This window comes from Vanderwaltozyma polyspora, genomic scaffold, assembly GCF_000150035.1.
Source record: "Vanderwaltozyma polyspora DSM 70294 KpolScaffold543 genomic scaffold, whole genome shotgun sequence".
In the NCBI taxonomy this organism is placed as follows: Eukaryota; Fungi; Ascomycota; class Saccharomycetes; order Saccharomycetales; family Saccharomycetaceae; genus Vanderwaltozyma; species Vanderwaltozyma polyspora.
The window spans coordinates 13,722-29,706 of record NW_001834680.1 but is presented as its reverse complement, the minus strand read 5'-3'; the positions used below and the strand labels follow the sequence as shown (position 1 = coordinate 29,706).

The 15,985-nt window shown below is 32.0% G+C and overlaps 6 protein-coding genes across 6 annotated transcripts; 4 read left to right on the top strand and 2 right to left on the bottom strand.

Annotated features, from left to right (window-relative positions):
* Nucleotides 1-419: 419 nt before the first annotated feature.
* Nucleotides 420-1,373, top strand: THI80 (thiamine diphosphokinase; the record flags this gene model as incomplete). Its single annotated transcript, XM_001645990.1, has 1 exon — nucleotides 420-1,373. The coding sequence occupies one exon, from the start codon at nucleotides 420-422 to the stop codon at nucleotides 1,371-1,373; it is 954 nt and encodes a 317-aa protein (XP_001646040.1).
* Nucleotides 1,374-1,939: 566 nt separating this feature from the next.
* Nucleotides 1,940-4,570, top strand: ARP8 (Arp8p; the record flags this gene model as incomplete). The annotated part of the gene is made up of 1 exon (XM_001645989.1): nucleotides 1,940-4,570. One exon carries the CDS (start codon nucleotides 1,940-1,942, stop codon nucleotides 4,568-4,570), a length of 2,631 nt encoding a protein of 876 aa, XP_001646039.1.
* A 565-nt stretch (nucleotides 4,571-5,135) lies between these two features.
* Nucleotides 5,136-7,064, top strand: RUP1 (Rup1p; the record flags this gene model as incomplete). The annotated part of the gene is made up of 1 exon (XM_001645988.1): nucleotides 5,136-7,064. One exon carries the CDS (start codon nucleotides 5,136-5,138, stop codon nucleotides 7,062-7,064), a length of 1,929 nt encoding a protein of 642 aa, XP_001646038.1.
* A 125-nt stretch (nucleotides 7,065-7,189) lies between these two features.
* On the bottom strand, nucleotides 7,190-8,296 carry Kpol_543p8 (uncharacterized protein; the record flags this gene model as incomplete). Its single annotated transcript, XM_001645987.1, has 1 exon — nucleotides 7,190-8,296. The coding sequence occupies one exon, from the start codon at nucleotides 8,294-8,296 to the stop codon at nucleotides 7,190-7,192; it is 1,107 nt and encodes a 368-aa protein (XP_001646037.1).
* Nucleotides 8,297-10,280: 1,984 nt separating this feature from the next.
* UBA2 (E1 ubiquitin-activating protein UBA2) lies at nucleotides 10,281-12,185 on the top strand (the record flags this gene model as incomplete). Its single annotated transcript, XM_001645986.1, has 1 exon — nucleotides 10,281-12,185. One exon carries the CDS (start codon nucleotides 10,281-10,283, stop codon nucleotides 12,183-12,185), a length of 1,905 nt encoding a protein of 634 aa, XP_001646036.1.
* Nucleotides 12,186-12,411: 226 nt separating this feature from the next.
* Nucleotides 12,412-14,697, bottom strand: SAC7 (GTPase-activating protein SAC7; the record flags this gene model as incomplete). The annotated part of the gene is made up of 1 exon (XM_001645985.1): nucleotides 12,412-14,697. The coding sequence occupies one exon, from the start codon at nucleotides 14,695-14,697 to the stop codon at nucleotides 12,412-12,414; it is 2,286 nt and encodes a 761-aa protein (XP_001646035.1).
* Nucleotides 14,698-15,985: the final 1,288 nt, after the last annotated feature.

The window sequence follows — 15,985 nt, the reverse complement described above, 5'->3', positions numbered from 1 at the left end:
TATCCAACTGAATTTAAACAAACTTTGAACCATAAAAGATACACTACTCACTCACAAACTTGAACACCTACCACACACAGCCCAAAGCAACCAATACCGAATGCTCTATCGATTACCTTCCTGATATATCTTCAACCTTTCATTGTTTTGCATTGTATTAAATAGCTTTTAAAGGCTTCATTAACCATTTTTAATGTATAAATTAAAGGTTTGAAAAATTATTGATTATTTAGAAAAGATTGCGATATTTTAGTATAAATATGGATGATTAGTTAGTCTGGGATACCTATTAGCATATGGTGAGAGGGTAGTGATTGCTGGTATATCGATAAGCCACCTGTTGTGTTGTTCCAATTGCTTTTCGATTTTTTTTTGATTCAAATATTGGTTTAGATCCTAGTAATAGGTATTTTGTTGCGATGTCTGAAACTTGTGTTGAGAACGATGACAGATTTGAAGTCAATTGTGATGGTATAAATATTATTAGAACTCTTAGTGTTGAGTCTATGCTGAAACCTGTTTCCACAGTTGATTCTGCGTTGCTTATATTGAATCAAGAGATCGCAATAGGTCCTTTATTTCTGAAATTGTGGTCTCAGTATGATTTGATAGTCTGTGCTGATGGTGGAGCTAATAGACTGTTCAATTATTTTAAAGAAGATGAACTTCAAAGACAGAAATATATTCCGGATTATATTATTGGAGATTTTGATTCTTTGGACCTCGATGTTAAGCATTATTACCAGAATGCCGGAGTTGTCACCATTAAACAATCGAGTCAATATTCTACAGATTTTACCAAATGTGCACATTTAATATCATTACATTTTAATTTACCAGATTTCAAACTCATGCTGAAAAGCAGTGACGTTAGTGAGAACCATGGCATTGAAGGAGAAAAAGGTATTCATACTTTATATTATCAAATGAAAGAACAACACGACTCGAAACAGTTCAATAAAATTTCGTTATTAGCATTAGGAGGCATTGATGGAAGATTTGATCAAACCATTCATTCAATTACACAATTCTATACCTTGGAAAAATCAGATCCGTACATCGATCTGTACTATTTAACGCCAACCGATATCATCTTCATGGTACAAGCAGGAGGCATACTGTTAACATATCCAACTTTATTCAGAGATACATGTATAGGTAATTGTGGAGTTCTTCCAATAGCAGCACCTTCTGAAATAATAGAATCAAGAGGACTCAAGTGGGATGTCTCCAATTGGAAAACATCAATTACTACAGGCCAGGTTAGCAGTAGTAACCGATTCGCTGGATTCAATAAATGCTATATCAATGTGAAAGAAAATGTCATAATGAACATTGAAATTAAACTTCAAAATTTAACGAACAATATATAAAAACAAAGACAAAATGATTGATAGACACCTACCCACCCACCCATAAAATACATACATAAATACATTTACATTTACATATCTACATATTATAATTACATTTCTTCATCTTTAACTAAGACATTACCCATTTATTAGAAGTATCATCAATTAGACTCTGTTAAAAAAATGTCATAATTTTCAAACCAACAAATGGAATATCGAAATCCAACATCATCTGGTCAACAGAATCACAACTTGGGATACTTCAATTGTCAATTTATTCTATTATCCAATAACAAACTGTCATAATTCATTTAATCTGATTTTAACTGACATTAACCACCTAATTAAAATATTTAAAGCTTTCCGAATTTATAAAAGAAGTAGAACGATTTGAATAAATATATCAAACATTTATAAGAGCAAACATATATAGTTTAGAGGGATTACAAGAGACTAAGTGGTTCTGCATCGAAGATTTACTGTTAGTTAATCGAATTGTCAAATCTCAAAGTGTGTTGGTATCTTTTATTTAGTTCTGGCTGATTCTATATTGGGATTAAAGATTGATACAATATTTGAATAGGATGGCAAGTGATGATGAGACAGCAAATGGTTCTGCTGTTGGTAATTCCAGTGTAGTTTTTGAAGAGCAAGTTGCTGATGTTGCTAGTGGAGAAGGTAATAGTTCTGAAGTTAGTGGTGACAAACAGAATTCAAATAATAAGGTTGATGAGGTTGATGAGATAGAAGAAGATGAGATTGAGGGAGAAGATGATGAGGATGAAGAAGAACAGGATCAACCTTCTGAAATGTCTAGTATAATGGGTACACCTATTGGAGATCATGGTTCTGTTGGCAATGGGAAGCATAGTGAATTTAGCCCAAAAAAGAGAAAATTGGATAATAAAATTATAGAGAGTACTGATAGTAAGAAACAAGACAAGGCAGAGAGTCCAGAGAAAGGCAATAATACTGATTCAGGTAATGCTACTCCATCAACAACTGAAAATAAAAAAGTTCCAAGACATCTTTTAGAAAAAAGAAGATTAGGTCGTCTTAAAGCTGCTGAAGCTTTTGCTGCTAAATTGAAGAAGACTGGTATTGAAAGAGTGGATAATAGTCATTTACAACAAACGGGTTTATTTGGCCAAATGCTATTAGTTAACCAAAAGAATTGTTCATCTGATTACTTGAAGAAAGATGATCAAGTTTTTGCACTAAGAGAAAGAAAGACTTTAAGGAACAATACAACTGTTTCAACCACAGCTAATACACCAGATGTAGTTGATCTAAAAGCTTTGAATAATGGTAGTTCTGCCTCATTAGTGGATGAAGTTTTGAATAAGAATGATGATGACATCGATTTTAATGATCCAACGACAACAATTGTAATACATCCAGGCTCTAGATATTTGAAGATCGGGTTTGCTAAGGATGAAACGCCGCTGGTGGTTCCTAGTTGTGTAGCCATTCCAAAAAATTCTCTGTATTCTGAAAATGTCAGAGAATTATCAATTGACAAAATCGAAGATTCAGAACGTTTAGTTGGAATGAAAGCTCAGTTACAACAAAGTTTCAGAGAAAGAATGAGATACTACAAGAGAAAAATCCAACCTAACAGTCATGAAAGGGTCAGAACTTTTAACGAACAAGCTAAGCCAGAAATTGTTGAAGATAAGAATGACCATGGTAGAATCGAATGGATCAACAATTCCGATAAGATTTACTTTGGTGAGGAAGCAGAAAGATGTAACAAAGAAAACTTTATTATAAGGTATCCGTTCAACAAAGGTGGTTCTTTGAACTTGGATTCACCATATTATTCCTCATTACCAGAACTATTATCTGACGTTACAAGATTATTTGAATATGCATTGACAAAAAGGGATGAATCAATTACTCAAGCTCAAATTCAACAGTGCAAAGTAATCTTAGTTATTCCAGATTTATTTGAAAAAAGTCACATAGAGACATTATACAGAATTTTATTAAAAGAAATGCAATTCCAAGCTGTGGCTATTATGCAAGAATCATTAGCCGCATGCTACGGTGCAGGTATCAGTACAGCAAGCTGTATTGTTAACATCGGAGCCACCCAAACTACAATTGCATGTGTAGATGAAGGTACTGTTTTGGAAAATAGTTTAATCAAATTAGACTATGGTGGAGATGATATTACAAGGTTGTTTACACTATTTCTACTTGAGAACAATTTCCCATTTCAAGACTTAGACTTAGATTCAACACATGGTTGGACCTTAGCCGAGCAATTGAAAAAGAATTATGCAACCTTTGAGGATGCAAACATGACAGTTCAATTATATAATTTTGTCAAACGTATTCCGGGCAAGGTATCAGAGAAATATGAATTCAAAGTATTTGACGAAGTAATTCTAGCACCACTAGCTTTATTTTATCCTGATATTTTCCAAGAATTGAAAAAGTTGGATTCTAAGAATAAGTTCAACCTTGAAGACCAGCTCCCAGTCTCAAGAGATTTATATACTGATTCAATTAATGATTGGAGGTCCGTTTCTCAACTACAATGTTTAGATGGCGACTTATATGCGGGAAACACCAATGAACTCGATATTATAACAAAAGTGTTGAATATAAATAGTAGTACAGAAGAATATGAGGGTTTAGAAACCACCGAGGTTGACGGGAGAGAAAATTATGTTCCATTAGAAAAGGCAATTATACAAAGTATTACTAATGCCTGTGTCAGCATGGATGTTTCTAAAATGAATCAGTTTTACGCTAACATTATGGTTGTAGGTGGTACCTCCAACATTCCACAATTAGATTTTGTCCTTACTGATCGTATAAATATTTGGAGACCTAAGGCTTTGTGCAATACAACTTTTCCACATTTCTTTAAAAATATATCTAAACAAGTCAAGGAAATCCAATCAACCAGCAAAGCAAGTACCACTCCAGAAGAAGAAGAAAAAATTAAACAATCCATAAAAGAACTGATTGAAACAGAATTGAGAAAATATTTAAATTCAATAGAATCTCAAGGTAACGGTGACCACTCGTACCCAGTAGCTGTATTACCACCTCCTCGAGATATGAATCCAGAAGTGCTAAATTGGAAAGGTGCCAGTGTATTAGCACAGATTAAACTAATCGAAGAGTTATTCGTGACAAATACTGATTGGGACATGCTGGGAAGCAGAATATTGCAATATAAATGTTTGTTCACTTACTAATCCAATAAATTCACCTCTCACATACCCATCAAAATGAATACACTTATCTAAAGTCAATATATGAAATGGACATTCAATTATATATATTACAATTCACGTCTCTAATTTTAAAATGAAATAATGCATCTGTAACTTTAATAGTCTTATCAACCAGCCATTGAATAATATTTCAATAAATAGATAATTACCATATAATAAGTATGTATTATACTACAAAAAGCCCTATATAAATATTTTGACAATCATCTGAACCAATTTCTTCATCTATCCATTCATTATCTCTACCAGGTCTTCTCTTTCATCTTTTATTATGGATCATAGTTAGCCTTCCGTATATTAACGATATTTAAGGAAAAGGCCTTTAAAGATTAGAAACGAATCCTTTAAATGGATGGAATCCACCTACTAGTTACACAGATCAGACTTTTGGGTATATAAGATTGCGGTTAACAAGTGGGTAACTAAGATATTTTCATCATTTTGCATTGGTTCAGTCTGCCAAGGATATTGCAGCAGTTGTTTGTTTGTTCTTATATTTTTTTCCTTTATTTGAATAGTTGTAGTAATGGGTGAACTTAATGAGAATTCTATCAATTCTCTTATTGAAATGGGTATTCCCAGAGATATCGCAATTGATGCTTTATCGAGAGCTAATGGTAATTTAGAGGCTGCTGTGAATTTCATATTCTCCAATGAGTTACCTGCAGAGGCTGAGAACTCAGATATTGAAATCATCTCTTATAAGGAGAAAGCTAATCATGTTGAAATATCTAATAAAGAGTCATTCCAACCCGGAGATTTGACAGAAGTGATTGCTAATCAACAACCTTTACAACCAGAATTCCAGAACTATGTTAACGATAATTCTGAGAATATTGATTCGAACTGTTATGTAAGTGATAAGATAGTTGATAACATGGATTATTATTCGTCCGACAGTGATTATATTACTAATTCTGTAACAGATAACTTGTTACCTCCATCTTATCAAATAGTCAAACACTCGGATCATAAAAGTCGTTTAAGAGATCCTACTGTGATATTACCTTTACCTCCAAATTCTATGATTGAGAATTATTTTGCACTTTATTCTTTATGTATCACAAATTATCTGCCACATATCATTATGAGACCTGATTTTAAAGATCTATCCTTTACTGAAGATTGGTTTAAGGGGAGTAGCTTCTCTAAACCGAAAAACGTTTTAAAATCTGTTACTGATGAAACTACAAGTAAATCGACGATGAAAATTTGTCCAATCGAAGATATGAATCAAGATGACGATCAACCAGAGTTACTGTGGCAATTACAAAAATTATCATCTATTGTTAATTCTACAATGTCTGAAAGGGCTTATGTCTGTGCAAAAATATTCTCTGTCATCTTAGACCAACAATCTCAAATCAGATTGGCTGAAGCTGATCATTTAAATGAGGTACTACCGTCATTTATTAAGTATTTGGTTGTTAATTTAGAGAGTTGTCCAGGATTTGAAGAAGATGAAATTAGGAAGCTATTCATTTCTTCTGCATTTTATACCCCATCTGACGACCAAGCACCAATAACAACATTGCTGTCTTTATTCCATTTTTTGCCTGACGAGTATGATTCTAATCTTTACAAAATGTTTAATGTGCTACTATACCCTGATGAGAACGACAGTGACTATGAGTCGGGAGATGAATCAGAGCAAGGGAATTCATTGGGCGATATATCACCAATTTTATCCATCGTATTCGATGAAGCTGAAGAAGGTTCCTCTGGTATATCATTACCAGAAGGTGTCGAGGTACCATTAGAGTTTTTTCCCCAAATCTATACGAAGGATTGTAAAAATAAATTGATTAAACATATCATAGCCAAAAGAAAGGATGCCCAATTTAAATCAAAAGAAATTTTGAATGACATCAATAGCATTAAGAGCTTCCAAGGTAAGGACATTTTGAAGTTCATCAACAGTTCTTTAGAATACCTGGAGAGAGATAATAAATCAGATAATATTACTGAAGAATTACTGAAAATAAAAAATGATATGGCTATTGTTAAAACTCAAAAAATGAATGAATATAGAGATTTAGCTCAAAAATTACAAAATGAATGGAATATATCCAATCCTGAAACTCATATTGTCGAAACAGGAAGAAAGCTGGGTCTAATCGGTGAACCATATCTATTGGTAATGGCGGTACTATCACCTTATTCATATTATATTAGGGAAAGAACAGGCAAGTGGAATTTAGTTCAATGTTCTACTACAGGAGGTGATTTTGATGTAAGAGAATGTTCATCTGAATTAGAAGTTAAAGATACTATAAAACAGGCTACTAGACATGCTAGTGAAACACCTTTAATGTTTATGTATTGCAGAAGAGATGTAATACCAGAAGAATATGAAATTAGAAAATCATTCGAAAGCAATTCAGGATGTTTGAATTTTTTCAAAGAAGATCAACTAGTATTAAACAAGATGAATAACTCCGATGAAAACATTTAATTTTTACTAACGTATGATATCGAATGTTCACATTGACATGTTTATAAAATGCATAATAATTGTTACATAAGTTAAAACGTAGAATTTAATAGATGACTTAATTGGTAAAAATATAGTTCAAACGTCTATAATCTTTGAATAACTTCTTCTGTAAATGATGAAGTGGAAGCAGTACCAGACAAATCGGCAGTTCTATTTTCCGAACCAGAAGCAATGGTTGTCAAAACAGCATTTTCAATTTTATTAGCATGCTCATCTAGACCCATATGCTTCAACATCATAACAGATGACAACAATAAGGCAGTTGGGTTTGCCTTATTTTGACCAGCAATGTCTGGTGCAGAACCATGAACTGCTTCAAAAATGGAGACTTTATCACCAATATTAGCAGATGGGGTCAAACCTAAAGAACCTGCGCTTAAACCAGAGTTTAAATCAGATAAAATGTCACCGTACAAGTTTGGACAAACTGAGACAGCATCTGAGTATAATTCAGGTTTACTTACAACATTTAAAATTGATTTATCAATGATTTCAGTTTCTAATTTAATATCTGGGTACTCCGATGCTAATTCTTCAGCTACTTTAACAAACAAACCATCGGCCATTCTTTGAATAGTGGACTTGTGAATAACTAATAATCTTGGTCTACCGATAGCTTGGGTATATTCGAAAGCATATCTGACTACTCTTTCAGTAGCTTCCCTTGTAATCAATTTAATTGACTGTATAACACCTGGAGTGATAACATGTTCAATACCAGAATATTCACCTTCAGTATTTTCTCTAATCAAGACTAAATCAACATTCTCATAAGTAGATTTATAGTTTGGAATAGATCTTGCAGGACGTACGTTAGCAAATAAGTTGAAGGTTTTTCTCAAGGTCAAATTTAATGACCTGTGTCCCTTACCAATTGGAGTGGCTAGTGGACCTTTCAAGGCAATCAAATGTTTATTTATTAATTCAACAGCAGGTTCTGGAATTGTAGTTTGGCCATTGACAAATATTGGACCGACATCACAAGGAACCCATTCAATTGGAACTTTGGCAGCTGAAAAAATCTTCTTAACAGATTCAGAGATTTCTGGACCAACACCGTCACCTTCAATAAATGGAACAGTAAATTTGCCAGTAGCTGGATCTGGCTTACCAGTGAACCTACCAATTGAAGGTTGACCAGTGGATAAGAATCTAGAAACAGTACGTAATTGTAATCTGGAATTAAACATTGCTGTTGTACTAGTTATAATTTGTGCTGATTGTTGAATTCACAAACTTAAATCATATGACAAACAATCACAGTTCTCCAGCAATTATTGTAATTCCACAACTGCCCTGATATATATATATATATATATATAAATCAAAAAGTTACGTTGTCAATGAATTTTCTTGTCCCTCTCTGCATTGTCGATGCATTAAAAGGTTGATTCCTGCACTGCAGTAAGTAACTTTGTAGCAATAAGCCAAATATTCAAAAAAATCAAAATGGCAACGTCGAAGATAAACTACGAAGGAAGAGTGCATTAACCAATGGGGTCAGTTCAATAAAAAAAAACAGAACTTATTAAGATTAGAATATTTAATGTTTGTCCATTTTAAACAGTATTCATTGAATCAGCATTCTTATACAAAGTAGGCTATATAGATTTCGAAGTTAGTCCAGGGTCAATTCAAGCACCAAGAAAGAGTGTACCAGATCACTCGCATTATTGTAAAATATTCTCTTAGTTGACGAAACCCGATACGTACTTTCTTAAATACTGGATGAAAGATGCCAATTTGAAAAGTTATAATTATCGAATAGTTCTCTACTTAAATTGCAAAAAACATATTGTTTAGGAGTCAATTCAATTGCAAACTTGTAAAATCCATTTCTCCTACACCTATCTAATCAGGAAGTCTGAATCGCGCTTAAGCAATCAAATCAAAGGATTCTGTAGACTTTTTTGTATAGTGATCAGGTATAAACTTTTCAAACAAAACCAACTAAATAAAAGGTGATACACGTATCTATCACTAGTCAAATTTAAGTTGCAATACCGCTTATAATTGTAGGGTCCTGAAGCATTAAAAGAGAATGTAATAATGTCAAAATAGGAAATAAACTGTAAATCACCTTTACCCGATCAGATCAAATGACGGCAAAAACAGTAAACTATTAGAAACAACAGTGATGTAAATAAATACATCAACTATGGTCACAATGACGATCGGTGATTATACTTTATCATCCGATATTAAGGTTCAATGGAAGAGAAGAGATAATAAGGAACGATCATTTGGATCCTTTTCACAAAGCATGTCACATAAGATTTACTTTACTATAATGGTCTTTCACTGTAATTGAATTGTGTCTTTTCTCTTTTGTGAATTAAGATATTTAGTGAAAAAACCTACAACAATCCAAACTAAACTATCGAATAAAAAATATTATGACAATCGTTGAGATAAGAAGGATATCTAAAAGAATGACCGTTTGTCTTTTTGTTGTCATCCCATCTCCTCATCGATGTATTGTACTAAAAGCCAACTTTTAAATATTACATAGAAAAAAAGTATATAAACACTTAGATTAACGGTATAGGAGGGATTAGACTTGATAAAACTTCTTAACATGAATAAAGATATCTAACTGGCACCATACCACTTTAAAATTTAGCAAGCAGGCAAACAAGAATTTATAAATAAACAAACAAGCTAACGTATATATATATATCTATTAAAATATTTAATATGAAAATAACAGAGGTTTCATTGTTCAACGCTGTATGTTTAGCAATAACCTTGTATATATTCACTAGAAGTTTTATAAAGAGTATTTTTGAATAAGTTTAAATAAGTTTATTATAATATATTATTATCATTATCATTATCATTAGTACATGCATTATTGATATATTAAGATATATTTTTAATATCACGTGATTGTTTTTTATCATTATTTAATATTCAATAATTTAAAATATACAGATATATAAGAACCATCTCCTACATTGTTCATTTCTTTACATTATCTTAAATATTGGGCCAGTCTTTTAGAAAACTATACCATTATCAAGGGTCTTCATATCTATTGATATCAAGAATTTGGTGGGTAAAATATCTTCTTTCACTAGTTACAGGTTTAAATTTAAAAGAAATTATCTAGTTCGAAAGTATACAGTAGTTATTTGGTGCTAATTTGAGAATTAAAATAGAATCCAGGTTTCAATGGCAGGAAGAGAAAGTAATATCGTTAAGATAGTTGGTATTGAAAACTATGAGAAAATTAGAAATTGTAAATGTCTCTTAGTTGGTGCTGGTGGTATAGGTTCTGAATTATTGAAAGATTTGATTCTAATGCAATTTGGTGAAATTCATATCATCGATTTAGATACTATAGATCTTTCAAATTTAAATAGACAATTTCTATTTAGACAGAAAGATATAAAACAGCCAAAATCCACTACTGCTGTGAAGGCTGTTTCTCATTTCAGTAACTCAAAATTGATTCCATATCAAGGGAATATTATGGATACCAACCAATTTCCATTACACTGGTTTAATCAGTTTGATATCATTTTCAATGCATTGGATAATTTGGCTGCAAGACGTTATGTTAATAAAATTGCTCAATTCCTTTCGTTACCATTATTAGAATCAGGTACTTCAGGTTTTGACGGCTATATTCAACCTATTATCCCACATTTAACTGAATGTTTCGATTGTACTAAAAAGGAAACCCCTAAAACCTTTCCTGTTTGTACCATTAGATCAACACCAAATCTACCTATTCATTGTATCGTTTGGGCTAAAAATTTCTTATTTAATGAACTATTTGCCTCGTCGATAACTGAAAACAATCAAGATGAACAAAGGTTAGAAGATAAACAAGATTGGGGTACTGAAGATAAAGAAGAAATAGAAAGAATAAAGCAAGAAACTAATGAGCTACATGAATTGCAAAAAATTATTTATTCAAAAGATTCATCTAAAATAGTAAATATTTTAGAAAAATTATTCATTCACGATATTGAAAAATTATTATTAATTGAAAATTTATGGAAAACAAGGGAAAAACCAACATCCCTAACATTGGAACATATTGAATCTTCCAAAAAGATAGATGTTTCAAAATTAAAATTAGATCAAATATGGTCTTTGGAAGAACAGATTGCTAAATTTATTAATGTAACAGAAATTTTAATGAATCGTTATTCCATAGAAAAGTCAATTGAATTTGATAAAGATGATGAAGATACTTTGGAATTTGTAGTGACAGCTGCAAATATTAGGTCGTATATTTTTGGTATTTCAATGAAATCAGTATTTGACAGTAAGCAAATTGCCGGTAATATCATCCCAGCAATTGCAACAACAAATGCTATCATTGCCGGTTTATCCTCTATAGTTTCATTGCGTGTTCTAAATCTATTGAATTATGCAAATGTAAAGAAGCCTACCGATATAAATATGGCATTTACTTCAAAAGCAAGTAATATTTCTAATCAAAGATATCTATCAAATCCAAATTTGTCAAAACCAAACTGTAACTGTGCTGTATGTTCCAAAGTCTGTCGTGGTGTTCTAGAAGTTTCTACTGTCAAATTACAGACATCAACTCTAGGCGAATTAATTGAACTGATTAGAACAACATTCAAATACCCGAATGATGTATCCGTATTAGATGTTAGTGGTCAAAGATTACTAGCAGATTTTGATTTTGATGATTTATTAGATAAAACACTAGAAGATTTAAAACTAGGGGAAGGTGATGTTTTATTGTTTACTGATGATGAAGGTGATGAGGATTCTAATCAATTTAGGAAATCGCTAGAACTTTATATCGCCGTTGTATCTGACAAGAGTGATGATTATATCAAATTGCCATCAATTGAAGTGCCTCTTATAGAGAAAATAGAAGAAGCAGAATCTAATGATATGGAGGAGGAAATAAATATTGCTACTAATGCCAATGAAGAAACTATTATCCTGATTGATGAAGAGGAAGCTCTAGAATTAGATAAACAGTCAAAAGGAAAGCGATTGGAAAGAGAAGACTCTTCTGATAAAGATAATATCAAGAAGATAAGGACTACAAACACTATTGAGGATGATATAATAGAACTAGATTAATCCATAAATATTTAACATTGTAATTATTAACTTATGAGATATGTTAAAGTCTCTCAGATTTAATTTTTCGATAGTGTCAAATGCTACATTATATTACAATTTATAAATAATTATATAAAAAATCATAATTTGGTATGAATAAGGTTACAATATAAGGTAAAATATTATAGAATACTTCCTAGTCATGATCGAAAGTATATAAATTGATAAATTTCTTATTTTAAGTTCATGATGGATTGATTAAACGGCCAAACCAAGATTGCCTCTTTTTGGATTTGGCTTCTCTTTCTGAAGCATTAGCAGATGTTGATTTCCTCCTCACATCTGGTGTAATCTTCAGACTTGAAGTAAAAGATTTCCTTTTATCTTTATTATCAACCTTTAAACTACTATGAGCTCTCATCTGTGGTTTCTTATTTGTTGGTGCAACATTCATCATAACATTATCAGAGGATTGTCTCACCATTGGTACCTTGGCAGTTGTATATTCTTGTTCATCACAATTTTCATCAACGACTTTAATCTTAGGAGGAGCAGAATTTAATACAGACGTTGGTGAAGATGATGGTGAAGGATCCACACCTCCTAAGGTGGAAGGTTTTCCCTCAATATTGGAGTTACTGTGTGATAGATGGTTCAGTTCATCGTTTGACTTATTGACAGTACTAATCACCATTGAGAACGGACGCATATTTATAGAATAATTACTGCTGTTACGGCTTGAAATTCTCTGTTTAGTGTGATTATGAAAACTTTGAGGTGTAGTAACAGAATTAGGAGAAATGCTATTTATACTCATGTCACAGTCATCGAATGATAATTCACCATCTTCCTCAGTTACACTAAATTCACCAGAGTCACTCATTAGATTAGGCTTATGAATCCAACTTAAAAATTTAGATCTACGTTTATTACTTGGTATAACATCTTGTGGAACAGAGGCTGAACCGATAGATTTCGAATGTGGTCTTCCATGTGTCGGTATCGTTAACAAATTAACATTCATATTTCTATATTCATTAACTGGTATAGAATTTTTATATCTATCTGGTGTCATGCCCTTATTTTCAATTCTATTATTAATCGGTAATGATGAATTTGATGCTGTTTCTGTTGTATCAGATATTTTTTTAGGAAATACTTTAACAGATTCATCTATACTACTTGCAACAATCATAGGTTTTGAAGAAAGTTCATCCTCATCATCTGGAAAATCTGTGGGTATAGAAAGCAAAGATCTTCTATTTGGATTTTCAATTTTTGCAGTTTGATTTGGTCTAGCAACATTCAACATGAACGGTACCAGTTTATACGAGTATTCGATTAAAAATTCTAGAACTAATCGTGATAATTCGTATTCTTTTGGATCCATATCATGATTAGGATGCGATAACATAGACGGTTGAAAAATTGCTGATAAGTTATGCCCTGTCATCAAATTGATATCTGATCTTCTATCAAATAGAGTTAACATATCCAGCAAGTACAAAGTTAAGTGTCTTGAGTCATCATTTAAATCAATAAAAAGTTGTTCATACTCTTTTAGAGCAGAACGGATATCGTTTGTCAATTTTTTCTTTCCATGCTTAGCTCTTCTTCTTGACTCTTCAGCTTTTATAAGATCAGTTGTATCAATAACATGATCTTCGTCATTTATTTCTTGATTAAGTTGCGGTTGTTCTTTTTCTATACCTCCGCTATCCTCTTTGTCTTCATTACTATGAGTATTATTTCGGTTGAATACTTTAGTTGTTTCTGATTGATTTATTACTTTATTTTCAATCCCTGCAGTTGGATGCTCCATTGCCTTTTTGGTTAAATGTTTCAGTATTCTAGGTCTTGACTTTAAGGGATCTCTAAATTTGTCATACATAGATAAAGGAATTAAAGGTTCTTCTAAATTATTAAGAAACCTTCTCAATAATGAAGCATAGTCATGAACAGCAAATGCATCCCATTCATTAAATTTCATACCATAATCAGGAGAGGTAGAAAATATATGCTGTAATTCTTTCACACGTTTAGTGCTACCTGTAATTCTGAAAATTCCAGGAGTTTCTAACGCATTTGCCTTCAAATAAGCACCACATTTGGCTACAACTATTGGAATCTTACCGAAACCAATAGATTCACTATGGACCATCACATCAGTGCTTGCTGTACTCAACGACTGCTTTAAAGATACCCCAAATACTCTACCTGTGAAATCGTAGTTGTTAGATAGAAACTTATTTCTAAAATCTCTGTAATCATCAGTACTAGATCTACCGGATGCCATTTTAGATTTGAATGGCGGGTTTGAATATGAATGGGACTTGGATGGTAATCCAGGTCTCTTTAAATTAGTTTGTTTAACATTTTGCTGTTCGCTATTACTATTATTAGAAACATTTGAATTTGTATTATTAGATTTGGTATTTGAAGTCATGATTGTACGATGCTTCGAAGAAGGAAGGGGGTCAGTAGCAGTGCTCTTCGGGTTCCCAGGAAAGTTTTTCCAGAAGGTGGGCATTATTAGCAAAATATTTGGTATCCTATATCTCTTTTGCCAGTAATTGTTTTTATATAAATCTATATTTTGTATTAGATGTCTCAAAAATTTGATCCTTAAAATTCAAACTCAATATATATCCTAAGGTACCTAGTAATCCATAGATCCTAATTGATTTCCAACGCCAGAATATAAATTGTCTAAGTTAAAATAGGATAACTCTTGATAGTATGGTACCCTTATTAATGAACTTCTAATATCGATCGAATATAACTAGCAGCTTTGTAAAATAATATTGCAAACTCACGGTAAAAAGAAACGAAACAGTTTATATTTTCCCAAAAAAAAAGAAAAACAGAATTCTATTACTATTCTTACTATGAAATCTTCAGTTTAAGCCAGGATTGCTCTTCTTAAATGTGAAATGAGTCTAAATAGGTACCACCAGTGGACTTAAATTAAGCATAAATACACTGAATAAATATATTATCACTTTATTCCTAACTGAAAATAGAGGCGTAGTTAGATTTCACTATAATAATGGAATGACTTAGTATTGTGTATAGATATGTGTTAACGTTGCGTTTAAAGTATTTAAAAATGCAAGGTTTAAAACACGTGAGTATCCGAGTTTGTAATTGTACCAGTTCTTGAATACAAGTAAATTAAAGTACCTTTCGATATTAGAAAAGGGCTATTCGGTTTTCCAATACCAATTATGTATACATTGACCTATTTCAGAGTATAACTTCTAATGGTAATATCATATATATATATATATATATATATATATTTCTATATAACCATATATATTTCTAGGGAATAGCTGGATATGGATATGGACTGAAAGAGTTGACTATATCTACGATTTCACTTTCTGTTCTTAATGGGCACTAACAAAAATTTTTTTTCACCTTTAATTAGGTAATTAGTTAATTCTTTTACCCTTTACGGACCCAACCTAAATAAAATTACCCAATCAGGAAAAGCAAATGTCAAATGAAAGAGAGAGAGAGCTGAAAGGAAGAAAAATACTGCAACTGTACTGTTTTTCTAATCCCATTTAGAAGCAAGAAAAAGGCCAAATACAGTCGCTTTCCACCAAACTAAAAGTAGTATACGTTAGTACCGAATAGTTTCAATCCCATTGCTCGACGAATTCACCGTACCTTGTCTATAATCCTATCAACATCTCGAATTTATCTTAATTATAGGTGGTCTTTCAATTACCGTTAACCTATTACAGCAATCGGGTAATTTTTTCTTTTCTTTTTCTTTTTTTCCCTCTTTCTCTTCTCCTATAAAATTG